Consider the following 25,796-nt stretch of genomic DNA (forward strand, 5'->3'; position numbering starts at 1 on the left):
TTTAAGTGTTCCCTAACCTGATCCTCCTCCATGGAGGGTAAGCAGTCTTTGCTCCAGACTTTCCCCTCTGGTCCCAGGGATCTGGTATTTCTGAAAGCCAGTCTTACCAGTAAAGACAGAGGCAAAGAAGGCATTGAGTACATTGGGCTCTTCTGTGTCCTTTGTCACCAGGGCTCCCGACACATTTAGCAGTGGGCCCATGTTTTCCTTGGTCTTCCCTTTGCTATTGATATATTTGTAGAAACTTTTCTTGCTGCCCTTCACATTTCTGGCCAGACTCAACTCCACTAACATTCCCCACTAACACCAGTGAGAATTTTGGGAGGAAGCACTGGTACATGGATATAGTGTTGCAATTAATTAGTTGAACAGTAAAGCAATGGTTAAATCACTGAAATTATCAAGAATGAAGAACTACAGAAAAAGCTTTAATTTTCCAATCCTCCAAATACTATAAACAAACAATATAAATCAAAAGGCAAGATGAGGTACTCAAGCAGATATCTGGTAATATTTTCCACTCCCATTACTACTTTCACTACTATTATAATTTGTTTTCAAAAAATATTTTCAAAATCACAGTAGTCCTACATGGCACTCTCTCTCAACTGACTTAATCACTAACTTACGTCTCCACCTTACAAAAAAGATGAGAGAGAACGACATGCAAAAAGAAACACAAAGAGGAAACAACTCACTTGAAAATAACAAACCACTTTGCTCTTATCATAGTTCTGCTTTAAAAGAAATTGGTTTAATCCTCAAGCATTTTTTCCATCACCTAATAACCATCTTTAACATAAAAATGGTTGCTTCAGACAAATTTTTTTCCATATTAATGCTGGCTTAATACTAGTCATAACATATCAAGAGTAAATTAAACAAGCTGACAGATACTGTCTTTGAAAATACTTAATTCTGTATAATCCATTTTAGGAGATTTTTGGAGTAGGTTTATCTAAAAACAGACAAAGAATTTCAGAATGCACTGGATTTAGAATTTAAAAAAAAGGAAAAAAAAAAAAAAAAACAAAACCCACAGAGACACAGGGATTATCACTTCCTTCCATCACTAAAATGCTTCACTAGAGTAGCATGTCAAAATACTGCCCCAAAAACAAAGTCACTTTGTTTTTATAGTGTGCAGAATACAGCTTCTAAGGCAACTGTAGAACCTTCCCTTTTGTCCCCCAGGACAGGTGAAAATGTTAAAGAGTTGTAACACATCCAGGCTGATGATAACAATAATCACATCCTTGTACCTTCCAGAGTGCCTACCCTATCATGAGTGCTATTCAGGGCTAATTTAGTTGGGAAAGAAGTGCTAGATTACTAATTCATATGGCCAGACACATAGCGGATCATTTCTGTCAAAAATTAGCCGAAGTGCTACTACGCTTCTAAAATGAAGAAAACCATGTTGGCAAATTCGTCCTCTGTGGGAATTTCTACAGCAGCTGGTCTTCGAGAGATGCTCAATTAAAGCAAAGCTGATGCCTGCTGCTTGACAAATCAATTCAGAGGTGGCAAATACAGAAAAAAAGCACAGAAGCAACTGCGAGAGCGCTGCAGAAAATTTGATGTTGGCATAATTAGCCAAGGAGCAGTCAAACAGAGAAACAGTGTTGTAAAGCTATGCATTTTTCTTAACAATCCTCAATAAATGAGATATTCACTGTTGTTTTGACAATGAAAAAATCAGAAATGCATTTTTCCTCTTTCATATGACATAGTATAGTTATAAAAATTCACATTGTCAGTAAAACAGAAGGAAAAGATTCAAATAAAAACATCAGCTAAAAAATATCTTTGAATTAGCTCATCAGTAATCCACAATAGCATTTTTATCAAGTACCAAAGGAACTGTCTACCTGCTGCAATGCCAGGTTATATTTCCCTCTATAAAGCTGCTATTAAAAGAATTCCTAAGAGAAAGCCAGATTCAGAAAGACTGCAGTTAGATAGCCCTAATAAAACTCTGAAAATAAAAGTGAGTTACAAAAAAAAATATATATATCCTGCTGCTGCTAAAATGAGTCATTAAAAAAAAAAACAAATTTCTCTTGTGAAAAATCAGATTATTTTCCTAAAGGAAGGAAGTGGGACACAGCTCCTGATAGGCAGCAGGAACTCTGTCCAGGTGAGCTAGTAAGGTAAAGCCTATTGTTTGTATGAAAAAGCCACGCAAAGTCAAAACTATGCCTACCTCATCAAAGGTCTCTGTCATTTTTCGCATGACATCCTTTTTGTGCAAACTTTGAAACATCTCTGCTGTTACCATGCCTAGAAAAGTAATGTTTTAAAAAGAAGAATTACTAACAACCCTAATACATTAATCAAGTCCAAACCACAGCAAGGACTCCATTTTAAATTTAGAAACACCAAGCTCTTTTATCTCTGTTTACACTGGTATGGGCAACATATATGTAGGGAGACATAAATTCATTTATAGTAGAAAATAATGATGAACCAAAACCGAAATTCACATTAGAGAAATTTGCCCTGTGCTCTCTGGCATGGCTATATTCTCTGTCCATTCATTTACTAAAATTTTGCCCACTGCTAGTCAAAGACCCCAAAAGATTTTCCATAAGAGAAGGTATATTACTCAAAGATCTGGAAAAAATTTTGAAGTGTAAAAGGCACATTCTAGCTGCTTAAATGCACTCAGAAGTTTCAAACTAACAGAATAGTCTTCTTAAAACTCTTACTTGCCATCCTGAAGCATTTCACTAGCAAACTGTCCCCAGAAGTCACTGTCTCAGCGTTTGTTGTGAAACAGGCAGCTTCACAACCCTCTGGTAAGTAAGCACAATGAGGCAAGAGATCTCTTTTCCAGCCACCAAAGCAGGGAGCTTAATTTGCTAGCTGTTTATTTTCAAACAAAGGTACTAGCAAAACAAAAGATACCAGGAAATTACCAAAAAAAAATGGCAACTGAAACACTGGATTTTAATTAGAATGGTCATCAAAACCATCTTCCCTGTCTGGGGATTCTGCAAAGCAATGTGACATGCCACTTCAGAAACCTGACCTTGCAAACCATGTTCAAATACAACTCAGAGTTGTAAACACAGAGACAAAGAATTTAACCAGCAACACTCTTTACTATTAGTCCTGCCCATCTGGAGTTTGTCTTAACAAACAGTACAGATTATAAGTACATGATTTACTGGAGAGAAAAATTCCATTTTAGAAAGCACACTTCAGAGTACTCTCAACCACAGACAATAGAAAGGGCTATTAAGAGGGTAAATTACCTTGACAGCCTGAGCACTGAATGAAGAAGTTGATCAGATCTAGAAGTGCCACATTCCTGTCTTGTTTATAAGCTTCAATCCAGTCATCTACTACAGACTAGAACAGATTAAAGAAACTCATTAGTCAGGAACTGAACACAGCGCGCTGCACTCCACTGAGAACATCCACAATAAAGACAAAAACTAACATTTTTTTAGTTTAATGGAGATGGAACAATGAGAGTAAACTCCACACCATTTTGTTCCATTTCTAATAGCACATGCAAAGGACTCCTTCTGGGGCAAAATGAAGTCTTGAACTGCTCATTCACAAGTTTTGCTCTAGGCAATGCTGCCATTCACAGATGCTTTGCTCCTTGTTAACAGGGAAAACAACCACAGCTTTAATAATTTTAATATACAAAGAAAACAAAACATCCTCCTCCTGATTTCTTGTCAGCACTGAAGTAAGTTTCACTTTTGTACTGCTTTTGGCTGGGATAGAGTTAATTTTCTTCACAGTAGCTGGTATGGGGCTGTGTTTTGGATTTGTGCTGAAACAGTTTTGATAACACAGGGATGTTTTCGTTATTGCTGAGCAGGGCTTGCACAGAGTCAAGGCCTTTTCTGCTTCTCACTCTACCCCACCAGTGAGGAGGCTGGGGGTGCACAAGAAGTTGGGAGGGGACACAGCTGGGACAGCTGACCCCAACTGACCAAAGGGATATCCCACACCATATGGCATCGTGCTCAGCAATTAAAGCTGGAGGAAGAGGGAGGAAGGGGGGGACGTTCGGAATGATGGCGTTTGTCTTCCCAAGTAACCGTTACACGTGATGGAGCCCTGCTTTTCCAGAGATGGCTGAACACCTGCCTGCCCATGGGCAGTAGTGAGCGAATTCCTTGTTTTGCTTTGCTTGTGTGAGCGGTTTTTGCTTTACTGATTAAACTGTCTTTATCTCAATGCATGAGTTTTCCCACTTTTACCCTTCTGATTCTCTCCCCCCTCCCACTGGGGCAGGGAGTGAGCGAGCGGTTGCGTGGGGCTTAGTGCCAGCTGGGGTTAAACCACAACAACTTTAAAAGACATTAACCTCTGTACCATCTAATAATCAATATTAGCAATGGTCCCTAGGAGTTCTCTTCTCCTCTAGCACCTGGTTTGTGCAGAAGGCTGAAACTGTTCACATACTAAAGCTAAAAAACAACTCCAAATTACATTTCTAGGGCAGTACAGCCTACAGTGTATGTGACACAAAGCCTGCTGGGACAAGCCATCCAGGCTTCAACCCACCTGTAGTGCCAGGGTCTAATGGATTCTAGCAGCAGCAGCCTGGACTCAAGCTGCTGCCTTTCCAAGCCCTTCACATCACGCTTTGCACAGCAGAAGCTGAGCTCTTTGGGGAGCTCTACTGAAGTTAACACAGCTGTAGCATGGCAAAAGTCCATCTACACAAACATCTTGGAAAAACTAAGGTCTCGGATCCAAAATATAAATGTACTTTTCAGGTGTGCACACACATACTTTGCTTACAGACGCTACATACTGGAGGCATATGTATAGCCCAGTATAAAAATATTTGAGGCTCCAGGTTTTAATCCTTCATAGACATATAGAAACATAATATACACATATGCTCACAGAACAGGAGGAAGTGGGCTTCCTCACACTGAAGAAAGTTGCTAACTATATAGAGGCACAGGGAACCTGACTATTATGCAAACTGCTGTCAAACTGCATTTGAATGGGGGTTGAAGATAAATACCAAAAGGCAAGCTCCCAGAAAAAAATGCCCAATTTTCATAATCCTGAACAACCAAAATTTTCTACTGACAAACCTTTTCTGTATTTTTTTAAAAATAATTCCCTTTTCATGTGTTCAAACATTGCTTTAAGAAGACTGGCTTACATACATATTTCCTTCTTCTTTTTAAGTATCTGACAGCTCCTTTTTCACTAATCTCTTGAAGATGCATTCTTTTCAAAAGCCATGCTCATAACAGTTTTCCATTCAAACACATTTCTTCCCCATCTATGCCAGAACAGAACAAAATTTCAATGCTCCAGAGTATAAGTAACTGAAACAACCACTGTTTAACCATCTTTCCTCCACCAACTCCTCTCAGAATTCAGAGCTAGAAATACCTGCATGGCCTGCTTCCCCATGCTAACCACTTCAAACAACGTAACTGACTCAACCACTTCTCCATTCTGCAGCTGGCTTACTCTTCTGCTACTGGAAGAATTTCTCCGTATGTTTTCACACTGTTCTCGGACCTTCCGCTTCTCTCTCTGAAATGAGTCAGGCAAAGAAAGTATGTGAGAAAATGCAACATGTAACAGCCATTCACAGATATATTAATCAAGTTTATTTTACTCTCCTTGTAATGATTTCCCCAAGGTGCTAACTTTTAAGCTTCAAGGACACTGATAAAGCCTTATCAAAACATAACCACAGTAGAAGGGGATGAAAGAAAGCATTTATCAGTTCGAATTTTTTCTCGACAATGACTCATAAGCATAGGAAGGTATAACAGGAAAGAAGCTTCTGAACAGTCGTGTACTACCCGGAAGGCATTTTTCAGTGGCAGCTGTAATTTCTGAAGAATAGACAGCAAGCACAGAAGCTCTACTACATCTTTTCACTCACAGGGTAAACACACAACCTGCAAATTAACATCAGCTGCACACAATGCACAGCTAAGGAAGAAAACATGCTGAAATGAACTGACTGCTGAAAAGCTAGCATTGAGGCTCTGATGCCAATGGAATTTGGGGGTCAAGCTGTATCCAGTGACTAGATTTTAGATGTGCTGTATTGTGATTGTTTTATGCAGTACTCAATTTTGTAAGAATTGAATGGGACAGAAAATAAATTCCATAATTAAAAAAAAAAAAAAAGGAAACAACTTACTGGTGTTCTCAGGTTGCCATTTCTTACACAGCTGCCATTCTGCACAGCAGACTCAGGCACAGTCTCATCATGGACAGAATTCTCTCTGAAGCACAACAAATGTTGAAGGAGTTAGCAGTGAGAACACAGAACTACACACTGCAGTACAAACAACAGAAGAAAACAAAGCATATATATGTATTTTAATATTTTTAATTAATCGTTATGGAAGTTATGTCATTTTGTTACTAAAAACCAAAGAGCTTACTTTAAAAGTACAACAGAAATTTGGGCCCTTTTCCAAACTATTTGCTTTCTTGTAAGATATACAGATAATTAGAAAACTAGCAAAACTATCACAGTTATCAAGGAAGTAGAAAGTAAGTAAATGAAACAGAAAGCTGATGTTGACTTAAGGCAGCCTTTGTTGACTCAAGAGCTTTGCACCATGAATCAATAGCACAAGTATGCATTCACTCCATGGATGCTCTAAGCAAAACAAGGTAATAACATTTGATGGGTCTATAATTTAAAATCAGAGGAAGAAACTGTTTTACTTTGTCTATAAAACATGCTGAAGAAAAAAGACACACAAGAAATTTCATTTGCGGGTCATTGCTAATATGATGGAGGAATAATTTTATAAATAAAGATGCACCTTCTAGAAAATCTGAAGCCATACATTTATCTGCAATGAAATCATGTCACTTTTCATCATTCCCAATGCTAAGAATATGCTTTGCCAAAGGTCATGTCTGAGCAGACAAGCTGGATCCCACTTGTGCAGCAGGTTCAGTACTGGTAGCTGGCTGCTACGGCCTCCTTTTAAACTACAGTGGCCAGAACATGAAGCCAGTTGACTTGTATTACAAGAAGGCACAAAAACAAAGTAAATATGAGAGTGTACAGCTACTTTCATTTTTGTCATACTGCTGCACCAAGATAGTGTACTAACACAAGTGACCATTTTACAAATAAAAAAAATAGTGTATTACACTGTCAGATACAGTCAACTCTCCAATATCCAGTTGGCTAACCCAGACGGAGAATTAACTGTGCTATGGATGCAGAGCCAGCTCGACGCCAGCTAGGTTTATCAATGCCAGATAAGCACTGCTGTTCTTCTTCCCAAAACTCTTTTGGTCAGACATTACCTCTGCAAAGCAAATCCTGAGGCTGAATAGCATCAACTGCAAGACCAAGGTCCTGATGTTATTTTGTTAGTGAGAGCAGACACATCTCTGCCTACTTTTTCAATATATTGGGACACTTCACCATAAGCGATGCACAATTAGGCTTCCAAAGACTCCTATAAAAATTCTCTATAAATATAAAATTCTATAAAAATATATCAGATTTCTAAACACAATTATGCAAATGCTTAACTTCCCTACACAGACAAATCCCATTAAAGTTAAATTCAATGAACGTCTTGTCACAGAAAAGTTCAAAACATGCCACAGTGTTTGACAGATGAAGCCAAAAAAATAATTCAGGATGAACCAATCCTTACATCAGCTGTCTGGACTTCTGCATGTTATAGGAAGAGAGGGATGACTATAGTTCACAACTGAGTCAGTATGCCATAAGCAAGTTTGCAGAAGTTTTCAAATGTTTTCTTTGATTTGTAATTGCGAGTCTCAGAGATTAAGTATCTCAAGCACTACCACAGACTTCCTAGTTGAAAAGAACAAGCAGCAAGAGATAGCAATATGTATTGCTTTTCTGACGCCAGTTAGCTCTTCCCAGATTCTTCTACAGACCACAAATAAACAAAAAGAATTCAAACGTGTTTGTCAAGGATTTGCTTCTCCTATGTGATTAAATCCTTTCACTCTTCATTTCAGAGCAGAATGCAGCATTATGGGACTGGTCTAACATGTTCTTACTTGCACTGTTTCACTAGAACTACAATTCAGAAGCCAGCCAACATCATGGCAACATGTGTTACCTGTTTCTACATTATACTTCAACATAACACTCAACACACTCTCAAACAATTTTCCTGAATTGTTTGCATGTACTATTTAGCAACTTACTCCATCCCATAATGAAAATAAACGCATTGCATTTGATTCCAGCAACTATAATTGAGTCCAAGTTGAATTAGAACATCTAAATAACGACAAAATCAGAACTGCTGCAGGAGAGTTCAGTCAAGTACTTGTCTGGCCACATACTGCTTTTAATATCGCTGTCTAGGATATACTTCTTTGAAGCTTTAACTCGTGAGTCTCTTTCCCAAGAACATCCTGAAGGAAGGCACTACGGATCGTACCTCTGGCCCTGTGCTACTTAGCTTATGCCAGGCAAAATGTACCTGTAGCAAAAAGGGCTCAACCAACTAAGTGAATGCCTGGTATATGGAACAGAATGCTTAACAAAGCTCAGCAAAGCTCTGCAAGAATGAGCAGACCGTTGAGCTACAGCTTCCTCATGCTGAGCTAACAACCCCAAGTAAAACATCTCTGTGATGAAACCAGTCAGAGTAACTTTCACACATGCAATAAACATGTCTTAAACACTCAAGAAATGTAACTAAGCATTAAATCAGAATCAGAATCAATCAGGTTGGAAGAGACCTCTGGGATCATCGAGTCCAACCATTGCCCTGACACCACCATGGCAACTAGACCATGGCACTAAGTGCCATGTCCAGTCTTTTCTTAGAAAACACATCCAGAGATGGTGATTCTACCACCTCCCTGGGCAGCCCATTACAATGTCTAATGACCCCTTCTGAGAAGAAATGCTTTCTAATGTCTAACCTGAAACTCCCCTGGTGAAGCTTGAGGCTGTGTCTTCTTGTCCTATCACTAGCTGCCTGGGAGAAGAGGCCGACTCCCACTCCACTACAACCTCCCTTCAGGTAGTTGTAGACTGCAATAAGGTCACCTCTGAGCCTCCTCTTCTCCAGGCTAAACAACCCCAGCTCCCTCAGCCGCTCCTCGTAGGTCAGACCCTTCAGACCCTTCACCAGCTTGGTCACCCTCCTCTGGACTCGCTCCAACACCTCAACATCTTTCTTGAAGTGCGGGGCCCAGAACTGGACACAGTACTCAAGGTGCGGCCTCACCAGTGCCGAGTACAGAGGGACGATCACTTCCCTAGACCGGCTGGCTACACTATCCCTAATAGAGGCCAGGATGCCGTTGGCCTTCTTGGCCACCTGGGCACACTGCTGGCTCGTGTTTAGCCGGCTGTCGATACCAAAAAGCCCTTTACTTTCTGAATTGTTTTGGTTATCAGTGCACCACAGCACGTAGCAATGCCACAGGAAGCACAATGCTACAACAGACAACCTACACAAAAGCAGAGATTTTTAAAATCCAGATACTATCAATACTCATGTTTCTCTTTTCTCTTCTTTTTTTTTTCCTTTTAATACTTATGTTTCCAGTAAGGCTATTCATACGGCAGGTACTTAAACATTTGCAGGAATTAGACCAGAGCCTAGAAACTGAACGTCATGAAACCACTTAGAAATTACATGAGATATTTTAATGGAGTTTTCATTTGCACAACTAAGTTTCTGTTGAAGAAACTGTTAAAAGAATTAAGACATCCTCTTATCTTCTTGAGCAAAATAGTAACCACTGTACCTAATTGAGGTACACGTGATCACTTCTGCAGTGACTCTTATACATAACTCCATTTAACATCTTTTCAACTATAGGTGTGTAACAGTAGGTTTGACAAATTTTGAACTAGTGGGGTTTTTTGCTCCCCTCTGTTAGTCTACACCATACTGAGCATTTTTGCATACCTAAATTCACTGACTCATGCACTGTTAAGAAACAGTTCTCAGCCATTTACTTTGTTTCCATCAGCAATCAGTAAGAAAGCACAGACAGAATTCCATTCCTCTCTCATCCTAATTTTCATCTTTATACACATATGGCTCACAGACTCATTTTTTACCTCACATTCCTGCCACAATATGGTCCTTTTGCTAACCACTGAAGTCTTACTGAGATAAAAACACTTGAAGTAGGAAGGAAGCAAAGTCCTTCGTCTAGTCCTCAATTCTCTACTATTGTGAGAATTTGTGAATTCAGTTTTCTCATCTTAATAAACATTTGGAGCAGGTTTAGTGACTCACACTTAAAAAGAAAGCTACCTCTTTAACAAAGAGATAATGTATTCCTTTGTGTAAAAGGAACAAATAGTCTCTGTTACTGGAAGAATCCTACCTGTAGATTTTCAAAATGATAAATTTCAATACAACTGCTTCATCTTTTAGAAGCAACATAAGAAGCTCAGCTAAACAATTGCCAGGTGCCTTCCTGACACTTCTGAAACTAAGAGGCTGGCTTCAGATGAAACATACTGGAAAGGACATATGGGAAGCTATATTAATTGTCATCATGGACTACGAGGAATGTACCTCTAGCTTTTGTTAGAGCTTAATGAAGCAAAAGACCTGGAGCATACTTGCTCAGAAGGTGACAGGATCAGCAAAGTTTGGCTTGCAATGAGTTCAAAGCATGCAACACTGGACATCTAAGAAGCTTCAGTCTTCGAAACTAGAAAAGATATGCCGAAATGTTTTAACTTTACCTTTTATTTATTTATATCTGCTCTAGTAGAACTTCTAAATACCATTCTGTAAACAATGATATAAATACATTTGATTTATAGATCATCTCAACCGATGACTGAAAAAATTCATTATGAAAGGGAGAAGACTTGACATATCCCTAATAAAAACGGCTATACGGAAGCAATGCCGCCTTCAGTGCCAACAGGTTGACTACAGATTACTTAGCATTCTTCCCCCTCAGCATCCCCAAACATGTTCACTGAAGTGAACACATGTGTTGACTATGAATCTGCCCATTATTTTTTTTAAAAGTAGGTTCGTTTGCATTGTAGTGAACAAGGCACAGAAAAGCTTGTAAGGCCAAGGTCCCTGTCAATCAGCATTAAGAAGATGCTAAACAATACATAAAAGGGAATAAAACAGAGACATTAGTAATAAGCAACATAGCAAATCCCTTTTTACTTCCCTCCCACCCAAAATGACACATTGTAGACCACCCCACTATCCATGGGGCACAAATTCAAGGGACAGTGCCCTAATTTACCAATAAATTTGACAGACAACCTGCACCAGGCCTTACTTTTGGCTGGGAAGGTTACTGGCTGCGTTGGGCTCGGCTATCATTTCCGCTACATTATTTCAGCAGCGCAGACAGCAAGCTGAGACGACCGGCACCGCTTCTGGGGAAACTTCACCAGGATCAGCAGCGTTAGACATTTAACACAGCTTTGGCTCTTGCGGGCAAAACAGCAGCCAAAAACTGTCAAGAAAAGAGCACAAAAAGAGTTAATTCTAGTCAAAGTCCCCCAAAATTAAGCCAGAAAGTCCCCCGCAAAGTCGCAGAAGGAGTTGAAACTTCGAGAGATGAATTGATCTACAGAGGGGACTCCGGAGGTGGGACCGCTGCACCTGGCGGGAGCCCTGACGAGCCGCCGGCCGTCAGTCCAGGAGCCGCCCGGCCCGCTAACCTCACCCTCGGCCACAGCCCCGCAACGCCGGCGGCACCGCGCCCCGCAGAGCGGGGCTGTCTCAGGGGTTCGCCAGCGCCTGAATGGGCCGCGGGGGGACCCTCACCCACCTGTACCAACACGCCCACAGCGGCGGGCCGGGCCGGGCCGGACCGGGGTGCGCTGGCTGCTGTGCCGGGGAGGCGGCAGGAAAGAAGCACGAGGGTGCGCGCGCGCTGCGCGGGGCCCGTCACTCACCTGCCGCGGGGCCGCGGTCCCCAGGCCCGAGCGCGCGCCGACACCGCCCCCTGGCTCCCCCCTCCCCTCCCGCTGCGGCGGCCCGGGCCCCGGCTCCGGCTCAGCGTCAATCACGGCCGTCCCTGGGTGCCACCCGGCCTATCAGAGGCTGGGATCGCTGTCACGTGGTCCGACACTACAGGTGGGCGGGGCAGGCTCGCGGTACGCCTGTGCCTTGGGGCTTCCGTAGCTGCCGGGGCGAGGGCGGAAGGATGGTTGCTCCCCGCCGCCTCGCCTTGGGGAAGTGGGTGCTGAGGCGCTGCCATGGGGCCCGGCAGACTCTCGCAGTCGCTCCTGCTGCGCTGCCGGTGGACGGTGGCGGCTGCTGTCGGCGCGGCCCGCTGCCGCGGCGGGCCGTTGTCTGTCCGCTCTCTCAGCGCCGCCGTTCGCCTGCGGGCTCCCCAGCGGCCGCCGGGCAGGGGCGAGCCACCGCGGGCGGGCGGCGGAGGTCAGTGGAAGGGGGTGGCGGGCGCCGGCAGGGATGAAGAAGAAGAGGAGGGTGATGAGGAGGAGGAAGACGAGGCGGAGCTGGAGGAGCTGCTGGGCCCCTCCCCGCTGGCCGTGGGGCCTGGCGCGCAGCGCGTGGCTGTGGTGCACCCCGCTGTCAAGTGGGGCCCCAAGAAGTCGCCGCTCACCACGGGTGCGTGGCTGCGCCGGGGCGGGGAGGGGGGCTCCGCCGGCTGGGGCCGCGCTGCCGCGCTGGCTGCGGGCCGATCACCCCCCGCGGTTCCGCCCGCGCCGCTCTCCGCCTCTCCTTGCCCGCGTCGTTTCTCGGGTTCGTCCTGTTCCGGATCTCTGCGGCCCGCAGGAATGCATTTAGGGAGTCGGTGCTGCCGGCAGCGTGAAGTAGAGCCCTTATTACAGTGGTGGGACTGCGAAATACAAATTCCGAGTGGATAAAAGGTCTAGGGCGGTGTTTTCTGCTTTGATAACTTTTTAAGATGCACTCTCAAGTGGCTGTTTGCAGATGGGTGCTTTGACTTGTAAATCCCGCTAACTTTTGAGTCTTACACAGCAAAACAACTCGGTGCACAGAGTGTTTGGCTTGCTTGGGGAAGCAGCCGGGTTTCCCCCTTGTCAGCCGAACATTGACAGCCTTCAGCCCTCACCCGTGCTGCCTGGCCAGGCAGGCAGGAGTCCTTCGGCCTTGGGCTTACCCAGAAGGTGGCTGAAGAGCAGGAATACTCTCCTGTCCGTAGAAGAGTGTGAAGATGAGGTCTTGTGTAATTAAGTTTTCTCCTGGACTTAAAGTGAGTGCCTTTGTGTAGTTACTTAGGGATGCAGTCACCAATAATTCCCTTATAAGGACCTTAATGAGCATTGCTATTCTTAGATTTCCCTCAGAAATCCTTGTAGCTAGCTAATACATATACATTAAGCATGCACGCTTAAGATGTATGATGAACTTGATGTTGTTTCTCCAAACAGTTCTTTAATTACACAGTTGTAATAGAAAGGATTAAGTGTTTGTAAGTTAGTTTTATATATATATATATGTCAATTTATATATGATACTCCTTGTATTCAAGTTTATTATGTGATGAACCTAAATATTTAGTTGCATTAGTGCTGCTAATTATAACAAATTGTCACTTTGCAGGATAAAGTTTGTAACCTTTTCAGAATTTATATAAGCATGCCCATTTTACAACTGAAAAAAAAAACAAAAATACAAAGGCACCTTTCTGTCCAGACATACAGAAGAAAAGCAGTGATCCCTTTCCATTTATTTAGGCCCTCCAGGTGAAGAGCCTGAAGTCTGAACAAATTTTTGGAATGATTGTTGAAACACCACAGGTACCACAGGAAATCTATGCATTTTACAGGGAACACTAACAATATGAGGAGAAAGAGGATCATGGTTATCCTTAAAAATATATTACCTTTTGGACCAAGGTAACTTATTTAATGTATCAATTATGTTTTGCTGTCTAGAGAAACTTGATGAATCTGTTATGAAAAGAGGATCTTATTCCCGTTTGGTAAATCAAAACTGGATCTACTGATCTGATATGCCTGTGTAGTCTTCGTGATTTCACACAGTCCTCAAAAATCAGTGCTTTGCCACGTACAAGTTTTTTTTTTTTAAAAAAAAAAAGTGACTGATGAACCAGAGCACAGGGTTGGAATCATACTGCCGCAAAACACCAAGGAATTAATCACGTGGTTTTGTGCTCATCTGAAATAACAGAATTTATTTTCCAACTAGTTATTCATTTCCCTTGTTGAGGCAAAAACCTTGGCAATTTCTTTGCTGACAATACAATTAAAAATTATTCTAAATCAACAACCATGGAAATAATTTGTACTGGCAGAAAGATGCTTTGTGTGGTAAATTGCATCAAGCTAGAAGTTTAATTATTCTGATTAAAGGTAAGACATTTTGCTCCTTGCACTACTGGTTAAAATAAATACCCTAGTAGAATTTCAGTGTAGCTTAGTCTTTCCCTGTTCTTGCACATACTGTAGTTATTGGAAATCTGAGCAAAGTTATGTTGGCATATTATAATCTTTTTTCTTTTTTTTTTTTTTTTTTTTGTGTTCCTAAAGCTGAATTACAGATTGCTGAAGCCGTTGCTCTTGTAGATACCCTTCAGAACTGGACAGTTTTAGATAAAATAATTATTCCTACAAAAAATCCTGACAAGAAGTTTATTTTTGGCAAAGGAAACTTCCAGGTTTTGACAGGTAAGGACTGAGATTTTTCAGCACTGCATCGTTCTAAATGGAAGACTTCTGCAGCTGAACTGTTTAAGGATAGGTATGAAAACTGAAGAGAGAGAGAGGATTTTGCTTATCCATCATGCAGGTTAGCAAACAAGCTTCAAAGAATTTTTTAAGGTTACAAAAGCAACACAGAACAGAAATAACCCATGCTCACTGAAAATGTGTGAGGTAACTTAATCCCTACATTTATGCGACTGACCTAAGTGAAACTGGCAGCTGTTTTACATAGTACTAAATTAGTGCAAATACAACTGTTCCGTGAACAAAAAATATGATGCCATTTGATATTTTATGAGCGTTGTGCTCAGTGAAAAATGGTTTTATATTCTGTATATTTTAAAAAAGAGAATTGACATTTAACACTGTATTTTGTAATGGTTATCCATCTTTTAGAAAAGATTAAAAAATTGCCCCATGTGACAGCTGTCTTCTTGAATGTGGAAAGAATATCTTCACTAACAAAGGTAAATAAATAGAATATTAAATCATATTCTTTACATCAGCATTGTTCAGAGGCTATTGATGTTATGAGAAGTAGGGTTGGTTATGACTCTGAATTTGCAAGTGGTAATACATGAAGCCACCTGGACTGAGTTTTGTTGAAAGGAAACTTAATTCCTGTTACATTTGTCCAGTTGATACATGTGTTTCCATCTCTTATGCATGAAACTTTCCAGCAGCCTAATAGTCGTTTAATATAGACTCTGCTCCCGCATTTGCCACTGGCTCTACCTAAAATGTTGGAAAACTTACTCAAGGTCTTTTTCACAAAATGGAGGTGATGACACAGCTTTTGTTACAAAGAATGTCAACATTTTGGATTAGCTATATGCACAAGTTTCTATACCTATATAAATAGTGTATGTATTTTCCTATACTTCTGTGGATGCTGTATTGTATTTCGAATATGAGGTGTAAATTCAGAGCAGGCTTATATTTGAAAGTTTCAAATATTTAAACTTTCATTCCTAACCCTTAAAAACAAACCATTTTTTAAATGGATGGATTATGTTGAGAGGAGGAGCATGCTTCACTTTTTTAACACTGTCAGTAAAACAACTGGTGCATGAACTATAGATGCTCTTTGAAATGCTTAAATAATTCTTAGGTTTTTTGCATGTACAGCATTGTGCAGGGTGTAAAGTGCATGCAAACTCTGCAAGCAAACATTAATGCTTTGCTGGTAGTTTTGAATGCTTTCCCTGATTATAAAATGAACAGAGATGGTAAATATCTCTAACAGATAATTATCTTAAGCACTTCAATTTATTGATGAAATGAAAGTTGAAAATGTTTCATTTCAGTTTCCTATAGTATGAGTTCTTTTAGTACTATATTTGCTAAAAAAATTTCTTTTCACAAATCTAGGTATTAAGAGCAATTCAAGAAAGTGAGAACATGTATAAAACACAAGCATTCTAGATTTTAGAGATGGCAGAGGGGCACTACTGCATACTTGAAGTGTCTTTTGCTGAATCAGAGCAAGGATTGGGGTTTTTTTTTTGGTTTTTGATTGATTGGAGTTTTTTAAGTATTTCTTGAAAAGATGGTTATGAAGTAATTTTCCTGCCTTCCTCTCTTTTTTTTTTTTATTTCAATAATCTTTTTTCTTTTCCTATGTTATCCCTATCCTTTCCCATACCAGCATTTCACAATTATTTTTTGCAAGGACTTAACCACTCTGATTCTTGATTCTGAGCTACGCTGTAACAGCTGTTGTTAGAATCCATTAAAAGCAACGGAAGGATTCTCGATGAATTTGATGGGCCTAGACATAAAGTTCTACCTTCTAAACTCTCCTTTTCACCTTTCTTTGTGGTCAACCAAATTTTGCCTTTCCGTGCTCATAATCGTTACCATCCATTGAAATGGAATCACAGAATCACAGAATGTTAGGGATTGGAAGGGACCTCGAAAGATCATCTAGTCCAATCCCCCTGCCGGAGCAGGATTCCCTAGACCATATCACACAGGAACGCGTCCAGGCGGGTTTTGAATGTCTCCAGAGAAGGAGACTCCACAACCTCTCTGGGCAGCCTGTTCCAGTGTTCGGTCACCCTCACCGTAAAGAAGTTTTTCCTCATATTTATGTGGAACCTCCTGTGTTCCAGCTTGCACCCATTGCCCCTTGTCCTGTCAAGGGATGTCACTGAGAAGAGCCTGGCTCCATCCTCTTGACACTTGCCCTTTACATATTTATAAACATTAATGAGGTCACCCCTCAGTCTCCTCTTCTCCAAGCTAAAGAGACCCAGCTCCCTCAGCCTCTCCTCATAAGGGAGATGTTCCACCCCCTTAATCATCTTCGTGGCTCTGCGCTGGACTCTCTCTAGCAGTTCCCTGTCCTTCTTGAACTGAGGGGCCCAGAACTGGACACAATATTCCAGATGCGGCCTCACCAGGGCAGAGTAGAGGGGGCGGAGAACCTCTCTTGACCTGCTAACCACACCCCTTCTAATACACCCCAGGATGCCATTGGCCTTCTTGGCCACAAGGGCACATTGCTGGCTCATGGTCATCCTGCTGTCCACTAGGACCCCCAGGTCCCTTTCCCTTACGCTGGTCTCCAACAGGTCTGCCCCCAACTTATACTGGTACATGGGGTTGTTCTTGCCCAGATGCAGGACTCTACACTTGCCCTTGTTATATTTCATTAAATTTCTCCCCGCCCAACTCTCCAGCCTGTCCAGGTCTCTCTGAATGGCAGCACAGCCTTCTGGTGTGTCAGCCACTCCTCCCAGTTTTGTGTCATCAGCGAACTTGCTGAGATCCTCTGAGTCCCATCCTCAAGTGTCCATCAGCTAACTGTAATTGTAGTGCTGTGTAGGAATTGATCTACTGATACTGTGGGGGACAGAAAACATCTAGTTTATTTTGTCTTACATGGCTAAAGAAAGAACTAGAAGATGCCTGGGGCGTGAAGGTCTTTGACAGATACACAGTTGTACTTCACATTTTTCGTTGTAATGCCCGGACCAAAGAAGCAAAACTTCAGATAGCGTTGGCCGAAATTCCACTTCTCAGGTACCTCAAGCTGTGCAAATCACATACTGATATTTACATATTTTTAGTGACTGTTTCTTTACAGTAACAAAAATGGTAATACTGTAATGTAAAGAAAAACGACACTGTTTCAGTGCTTGCATAGTATGCTCAATGATTGATTAGAGCATAGAAATATTTGCTTTAATGTTACTTTTTTAAGCTTCTGCAGTGCTGTCAGGCAAAACCAGAGTGTTCAACAGATGATAATCTTACAAAATATATTTCTCATGAGAAGGTCCCAGTTCTTTCTAGTGCAGAAGATGGATTGCAAGAATGTGTAGGAATTGGATATGTGTATCCCTTATATAATATTGATGGGTTTAATAAGGAAACCTATAAACAAGGAAGATTAAAGGCATTCATTTGTATCTGAGTTTTCCACATTTCTACAGAATCAGCTAGGTTGGAAGAGACCTCAGGGATCATCGAGTCCAACCTTTGACCCAACACCACTGTGTCAACTAGACCATGGCACTAAGTGCCACATCCAGTCTTTTCTTAAACACCTCCAGAGATGGTGACTCCACCATCTCCCTGGGTAGCCCATTCCAATGTCTGATGGCCCTTTCTGTGAATAAATTTTTCCTAATGTCTAACCTGAACCTCCCCTGGCACAGCTTGAGGCTATGTCCTCTAGTCCTGTTGCTAGTTGCCTGGGAGAAGAGGCCGACCCCCACCCCGCTACAACCTCCTTTCAGGTAGTTGTAGAGAGCGATAAGGTCTCCCCTGAGCCTCCTTTTCTCCAGGCTAAACAATCCCAGCTCCCTCAGCCACTCCTCATAGGACATACCCTCTAGACCCTTCACCAGCGTTGTTGCCCTCCTCTGGACTCACTCCAGCACCTCAATGTCTTTCTTGAAGTGCAGGGCCCAGAACTGGACACAGTATTCAAGGTACAGCCTCACCAGTGCCGAGTACAGGGGGACCATCACTTCCCTAGTCCTGCTGGCCACACTATTCATGATACAAGCCAGGATGCCGTTGGCCTTCTTGGCCACCTGAGCACACTGCTGGTTCATGTTCAGCCAGGTGTCCACCAATACCCCCAGGTCTTTTTCCACCGGGCTTCTTTCCATTACATGGCATAGAAATATTTGTACATGGAAGTTGGTGTGAGTTGCATGGATGTATCAGAGGTATCTTTGGCTCTGTGAAATTTTGGAATAACCTTTATCATTTGCTAAGAGATTTGCATTATTTTTCAAACCACCGTTGAGAAGCCAGGAAAATCTGTATTTTTTTTTCACCAGTCTTCTCGCCATGAGCAGGTTTTATTTAGAGTTCTGTCATTTAGTGGTTTTATTTGTACTATTAGAATATCACTACTGCTTCACATTTGTTAGGCATTTTAGGATAGCTTGATTAAAGAAAATTGTTTCTAATTAACTGTTACTCCACTGCCAGGTCAAACCTGAAAAATGAGGTGTCTCAGCTAGATCAGCAGAGAGGTGGATCAAGATACATCATGGGCTCAGGTAAAGTTTAAATATTCTCGTGAATTAGAGGATTTTTTTTTTCTCCATAGCCTTTAAACAAATTTAGTTGCAAATTTAGCTGTTTGTGTTCTGCATCTAATTATGTGAACATACAAAAATTTGTTGGAAAGTAACTTAAATGATAAAGTTTTGGTCTGTACTGGCTCAGTAAGTGACCACAGAGAGAGTATTTGTTACCACAGGGGTTTATCAAAAGTGTATATGGTTATTTTAGAGTGCTTAGCACGTGTTTTAATAATTACTTATCACTCCAACTCTCTCTTAGGCAAGAATACATAGTTTTAGTTGCTTATTTATAACTTCATATGCCCTAGTGCTAACTCACTTGATTTCCAAATGCACAACATCACTTGGTTTACTGTTTCTCTTGTAGACTATTCTGGCAATTATTCATTTGTATTTTTCAGGTGAAACATTCATGGAGACACAGAATCGTATCTTGAAAGAAAAAGAACTTAAAATTAGGAGTGCCCTGGAGAAACTAAGAAGAAAAAGGTCTTTACTTAGAAGTCAGCGCAGAAAACGCGAGTTTCCGATTATCTCAGTAATGGGCTATACTAATTGTGGTAAGCAAAAACTCCTGACATTGTAACACAAAAGAGTTTACGTTGTCTAATTTTAAATAAGAAACTCTAGCCAGAATCTCATTTCAGTGTGAATAGGCTTTGTATTTCAGTTAGTTATTAAGTTGTGTAATAAATATATGTCAATTAAGATAAAGTTAGGAAAGCAAATGATGGTTGTCGTAGTTAGATCTTTTTTCCTTTTTTTTCAGTCTTTAAGACATGTTTTGGAGAAATGCCTAGCACCTGTTGTGCAAAAAAGATTTCACGTATAGTGCTGAAGACTGTACTGCTAGTGTCCCTTTATATGAATCTTTCTTACTTGATCAGATTGGGTAGAGAAAAGTATGTGGGGTTTTAGATCATTGGGAAGGCTTGAGGCATACGAGGAAAATTCAGGAGAGTTGGCAGTTGATCTGAGAAATGTGCTTAAGCAGCACTGTAGCTTTTCATTGATGGATGTATAGTGTTCTGAGACGTGTTCATAAGAGAATCTAAATAAAGCTAAAGGGTTTTTTTCTGTTTTTTTTTTTTTCTAGCTTACACAAGTGAATTCATACACAAGGCATAAATAGATTTCGGACTAGACATTTTTTTCAAGTTTCATTATCTTAAGAACATTTCATTTTCTTATTCAACAGCTTTATAAAAACAAACTTACCTTGCACTAATTTTATCAGTTACATACTCAAAGATTTGGATTACACTGTATGTTTTTCTTAGATGTCATACCTCCATACTTTTAAAACTGAAGATTCAACAAAATATATATATGTATATTACGATTTTGTACACATAATTGAAATACTTCAACTAGGGTATATTCTGAGCACTTTAGTTTAATGACTAAATTCTGTGAAATATTTATTGAGTTAAATAAATGTCTCTAAGTATTATGTTCATGAGGAAATGCCCAATAAAAGCATAAATCTAATAAGCTACGTATTATTAGTGCTTCTGTTTATTGCTGGATTTAACAAGTAGATATTGAATGGTTTTATTTGACAACAGAAGCATTGAGGAGTGCATAAGCATATGCTTCCTAATGCTGTCATGGCAGTGCTCTTCAGATGGTCTTAGAGGTGAGATGTAGGTAGGTCACTTTGCAGGTCAGTTCCATCTTTGATCATTTTGTGATTTCACAGCATAGCTTCCAGACATGGCCTTAAATCCAATTCCAAGTTATAAAAGTTAAGACTGTCTTTGGATTTCCTAGCATCATATAGATAACTAATCATAGCTAGATCTAAATTAGTGAAATAGATACGAAAAGATACAGCATACAACTCACCTGAGCTTTGCAAATTAAATTTTTACTTGAAACAAGCCATTAAAATCTTGTCCTTTTTTTCTTTAATTAGGAAAAACTACGTTGATCAAAGCCTTGACTGGGGAAGCAGGACTTCAACCCAGAGATCAGCTATTTGCCACTCTTGATATTACAGCCCATGCTGGCTATCTGCCCTCGCGTATGGCAGTTATTTATGTTGACACTATTGGGTTTCTGACTGATCTTCCACATAATCTGGTTGAGTCCTTTTCAGCTACATTAGAAGAAGTGGTTTACTCAGTAAGTAGTTGACTATAAGAATTGAGAAATCAAATTAATTTCCTTTTAGATAATCCACACCCCTTCAAAACAGGGGAAGTTAATTGGCATGCTGATATTTGTGAAGTATCTGCTTGACTATAGTAGTCTTCGAAGATAATAAGGTAGGTATTTTACCATAAGCCAATTTTCTGACCCTTGAAATTACTCAGAATATATAGATACGAACAGATTTCAGAAAGGATTTATTTGGAGTATATGTGTCCTTCTCCATATGTAAACCAATAAATCAGATTTTACTGATTTAAATATATGAAAACCTAAACAGTGCATCAGAATGAGTTGAGGCTAGCTTGCTTGAGAGTTAAAAATGAAATAAAGCCTCTGGAGTGATCTGGCTTCTACTTAAGGTTTCCTGTAGCATTAAAAGTGGGTGATGGTGATGTGATACAGGCAGCATGTTATAAACATAAATATACTTTTCCAATCATTTTCTCATTAGTTTCCTGTGTTATAGGAAAGTGTAAAGCTGCATACACACAGACATTTAAAGAAAAAGCCTATATCATCAAAGTTAGTGAAATTAAGTGGTAGCTAGATGCCGGAATGCTTTTGAAGATTAAACTCTTCACCATGTAATAATAGAACTTTCAAAAGCTGGCTGCAACGGTCCTGTTTGTCTCTTACTCTGAAGTGTTAAATGAAAGGCAAGAAATTTACTTCTCACTAATTTTCAGAATTTTGAAGCAATATCTTGAGCAAAGATGACAAAACACTTTGAATGCAAATATTGAATTTAGTTGCTCAGTTTTTATCATGGCAAAAACGGTTGTGTATGTAGGAGGCAATTCGTACTCACCGTGAAGTGAAAGACTAAGCTGCTACAGGTTTTCTTCTATCATGGTACAAAAAAACCAGTATCGGTTTAATACTGTGTTAGTAGTTAATTTTGCAGTGTTAACGTGCCAGTGTATTATCTAATGGATAGGAAAGTATCTTATATGCATTAGCAATGCAAAAATAGTATAAAATCTCTGCAACCGGGCAGCTGGTGTGTTTCATTAAGTAACTGTCTTATATATTGATGCTTGCTAGGATCTGATAGTTCATGTGAGGGATATTACTCATCCAGAAACCATCCTCCAGAAAGCAACCGTTCTGTCAGTTCTGAAGAATCTTAACATTCCCAGCCATTTATTGGACTCAATGGTAGAAGTTCATAACAAAGTGGATTTGATAGAAAGGTAAGCAGATGCTAAGTGTACTTAAACATTTCTTTTTAATTCTTAGTCTAGAAAAGAGCTCCCACACTTCTGAATACATTTTAATAGTGTTTCTCAATCTTTTACATACATAACTATGGTCTTAAAAAGAATTAATTATCTTTTAATTAAAAAAAGACATCACCTGAGTCATAGAAGAAGTGGCCTCTGTAGGAAGGTGCCAGTATAAAGTAACACAGTTAAATTGTCTGTGCTTGGAATATTTTCACAACCTAACCTTCATGAGCAAATGTGCTAGCAGTTGTTACCTTTCAGGTATAAACCCACTGAAGAAAATGCTTTAGCCATTTCTGCTCTACATGGACATGGTTTAGAAGAGCTGAAAGAAGAAATAGAGAAAAAAATTTTGACAGCAACAGGAAAGAAGATTCTGACAGTTAATGTCAACTTACAGGGACCTCAGCTAAGGTAAATAATCTTGAATTATTTAAGAAGGACTTGGGGAAATATGAAACTCTTAGTCTTGCATGTCTTATATAATTTTGATTTTAGTCTGCATTAAGAATTACTGGGATAATTATCAAAGTTTTCTGATTTATTGAGGAAAAAAAAATCTCTATTAGATACCCTAGAGTCTGCTGCTGAAAGTGTCCTTCATGGAGTTCTGTGTGTTACAATAAAACATACTTCCTGAAGGACCACGTCACTGTTCCTGGAGCCAGATTTCATATAAAAACACAAATCAAAGATTTATGGAAACACTATACCCTATTTCCAAACAGCAAGTAGCAAATTAAAAGTTAAGTGGAGCACTTTAGAATATAAAGTGTTAAATTACCTAGATTGGAACATGTTGACCTAGAACAAAGATCACATTTTATGCAGTGTGTCATACCTTTAAGATGCTAATATGCTTTTACTTTTACAGTTGGCTCTATAAAGAAGCAACAGTTCAGGAAGTAGAAGTCATGCCTGAAGATGGCACAGCCAGAGTGAAGGTGATAATTGGCAATTCTGCTTTCAGCAGATACAAAAACCTGTTTCCTAACAGTAAGATTCTTATGCCATGAAACTGCATCCTGTTCTAGGAAAAGAAACTGATCTCGTTAAGAGGATGTGCAATAAAGTTAATGACCTGTTAGTCTGGGTGTTGAAGAGTGTATTTCTTCCCCAGTTGATGTTTTTGATGCATTTTAGAAATGGACACTGTTTCAGAAAACTTCTGTTTGAAAACGGTAAGAGCTTTGAGCTTCATTCGGTCAGCAAGTGCAAGGACAGCACTAAATTTATAATGTTAAAACAGTTGTTGACTATAAGCTATGGACCTCAAACACATATCTGGTGTATCTGAATTAGCCTTCAGAAAAATACCAAGTTTCAAATATCATATAAATATCATATAAATAAAGCTTTTTACCCCATTTTTCAGAATCAAATAATATTTATTATAGTTAAGGTGTCTCATATGGTCCTTGGAAAATGAAAGTGAACAAAATGATGTTGGCTGTATATAAATAATACAGATAAATATGTATTCAAGCAGAATGCATGAACCTAAGTAAAATAACTGCCATGTCTTATTGCAGTGAAGCAAAAAACATAGTTTTGTATATTTAAGCAATAAATAAAGTTAGCTGTGAACACCTTTTACCCATACAGTTTTCTTGCCTACAGGAATTTATCCACAATACTTATTACTGTGTCCGTTCTTAGCGAAAACATTTAAAGTACAGCAAATAATGGATTTTGTGTGAAATTATTTTACGAAGGAAAAAAAACAAAACCTGATCCATTACTTGAGTTACAAATTACTGCTGGAAACCAATAAAAGGATCAGTATGACAGAAGGGAGAAGCAAAACTATTTCAGTCCATAGTGCACAGAGAGATCAAGTTTTGATAGAAGGAGTAACAAGTCACTTGAGGGTACAAAAGATAGGCAGAAGAACATTCTGAGTATGTATAATAACACTTCATGCAGCTAGTGACTCAAAATGAAAACTGAATGACTGCATAGTATGAAGTACATAGAGGTAAGAACAAGGATAAAAGCACTGTAAAAAAGCATTTAGAAAGTCATCTTTATAAATGGAATGTTTAGGGTTTTTACTCCTATGTATTCTGCAATTGCAAGAGATTGCATGAGGAGGTAGCATCTTAGCCTTTCATGCTGAGAAGGCTAGGGTGAGTTTGATCTGATGTCAAGTACCATTTGATTTAAAACTTCTGCAAACGTTACATTTTAACTCAGCTTTTGCATATAAAGTGCATCTAAAAAGTGAGGTATATTGATGAAGCTGCATAGTGAACTTTATACAATGCCTGTTTTTGTTTTAGTCCTGATGCTTGCCATTTCTCTTACCTTCATGATCATCTGTTATTGCACAGTTCATTTAAAAAAAAAAAATAGAAAAACAGGATTAATATGCATTGGCAAACAGCATAAACCCCTTAGTTTTTACATAAGCAAGAACTACTTATTGAGAGGAAAAATAATTATAGAGCTACTAAAATAGCTAAATAAAACCAGGTGTGAAACCTCAAATGAGCATAACAGAAGCCAAGAATCTGTATTTCTACAGCAGTCTGAGCTTAGATAAGGAATTTTTCATCTGTGTTTATTTTCAGTGTAAGGCATATTTTAGCAGACAAAACTCTTTTGGTATCTTTATCACTGCAGAACTGGCATGAGTGATAAAAAAGAATGTGTTCAAATACACATGCTTCTTACAAATCAAAGAATTTTGTGACTACCCTGTTGGTAACGGGGCTCACAACTGATATTCAGCACACGACAACAGTACAAGCTGCTTTTCGATCTCTAATGTTAATGATGTAGTGGTGTATATTTAAAAATCATGTCAAATAGGATTGTCAATACAGTATCTTTGATATATCAAAAAATATTTTTAAACTATTCCTTTTGTATGTTTTAACACAAAATATGAAAACAGACACGTCAGTTTCACAGTGATGTATAAAATACTGAGAATTGGGGTTGCAATAGTGCAGAATACCTTTAAAATTATAAGAAAGATAAAACCTTATCACAAAGTAATTCATGCAGCTACCGACGTATTTCTCGTTCTTGCTCATACGTAAAATAAAGTAAGATTAAGTTCTTGGGACTTCCAATATTGCCAACTGCTACAGAACCTAAGCACCTTCATGTAAATTATACCTATACCATAGTTCTCTAGACTTCAGCAAGGTCTGCTTGCTCTCTTTTCTGTGAAAAGGCCTTGAAACCCTGATGATGTTGAGAGCCCTTTCC

The 25,796-nt window shown here is 39.7% G+C and overlaps 2 protein-coding genes across 4 annotated transcripts in view; one reads left to right on the forward strand and one right to left on the reverse strand.

Moving 5' to 3' along the window:
• The window catches only part of LOC137674467 (cohesin subunit SA-2-like), a 63,863-nt gene extending 51,930 nt beyond the window's left edge, over positions 1-11,933 (reverse strand). For all 3 annotated transcript variants that reach the window (XM_068419846.1, XM_068419854.1, XM_068419837.1), the window contains exons 1-6: positions 11,882-11,933; positions 11,257-11,436; positions 6,155-6,239; positions 5,386-5,532; positions 3,261-3,357; positions 2,207-2,283 (exon numbers count right to left, since the gene is read on the reverse strand). In XM_068419846.1, coding sequence (XP_068275947.1) covers positions 2,207-2,283; positions 3,261-3,357; positions 5,386-5,532; positions 6,155-6,239; positions 11,257-11,300 — 450 coding nt within the window. In that variant the 5' untranslated portion in view covers positions 11,301-11,436; positions 11,882-11,933. The remainder of the gene's footprint in view (positions 1-2,206; positions 2,284-3,260; positions 3,358-5,385; positions 5,533-6,154; positions 6,240-11,256; positions 11,437-11,881) is intronic.
• A 194-nt stretch (positions 11,934-12,127) lies between these two features.
• GTPBP6 (GTP binding protein 6 (putative)) lies at positions 12,128-24,171 on the forward strand. The gene is made up of 10 exons (XM_068425078.1): positions 12,128-12,560; positions 14,471-14,608; positions 15,041-15,111; positions 17,541-17,671; positions 19,097-19,167; positions 19,596-19,754; positions 21,113-21,321; positions 22,396-22,544; positions 22,839-22,991; positions 23,452-24,171. Exons 1-10 carry the CDS (start codon positions 12,185-12,187, stop codon positions 23,591-23,593), a joined length of 1,599 nt encoding a protein of 532 aa, XP_068281179.1. The 5' UTR covers positions 12,128-12,184; the 3' UTR covers positions 23,594-24,171.
• Positions 24,172-25,796: the final 1,625 nt, after the last annotated feature.

Source organism: Nyctibius grandis, chromosome 2, assembly GCF_013368605.1.
Source record: "Nyctibius grandis isolate bNycGra1 chromosome 2, bNycGra1.pri, whole genome shotgun sequence".
In the NCBI taxonomy this organism is placed as follows: Eukaryota; Metazoa; Chordata; class Aves; order Nyctibiiformes; family Nyctibiidae; genus Nyctibius; species Nyctibius grandis.

Excerpts from the sequence above, each read along its gene's own strand:
- GTPBP6 (XM_068425078.1), top strand. The coding sequence starts at position 12,185 with ATGGGGCCCGGCAGACTCTCGCAGTCGCTCCTGCTGCGCTGCCGGTGG. Across the intron at positions 12,561-14,470 it reads GAAGTCGCCGCTCACCACGG|CTGAATTACAGATTGCTGAA; the intron begins GTGCGTGGCTGC and ends GTGTTCCTAAAG. Across the intron at positions 17,672-19,096 it reads GCCGAAATTCCACTTCTCAG|GTCAAACCTGAAAAATGAGG; the intron begins GTACCTCAAGCT and ends CTCCACTGCCAG.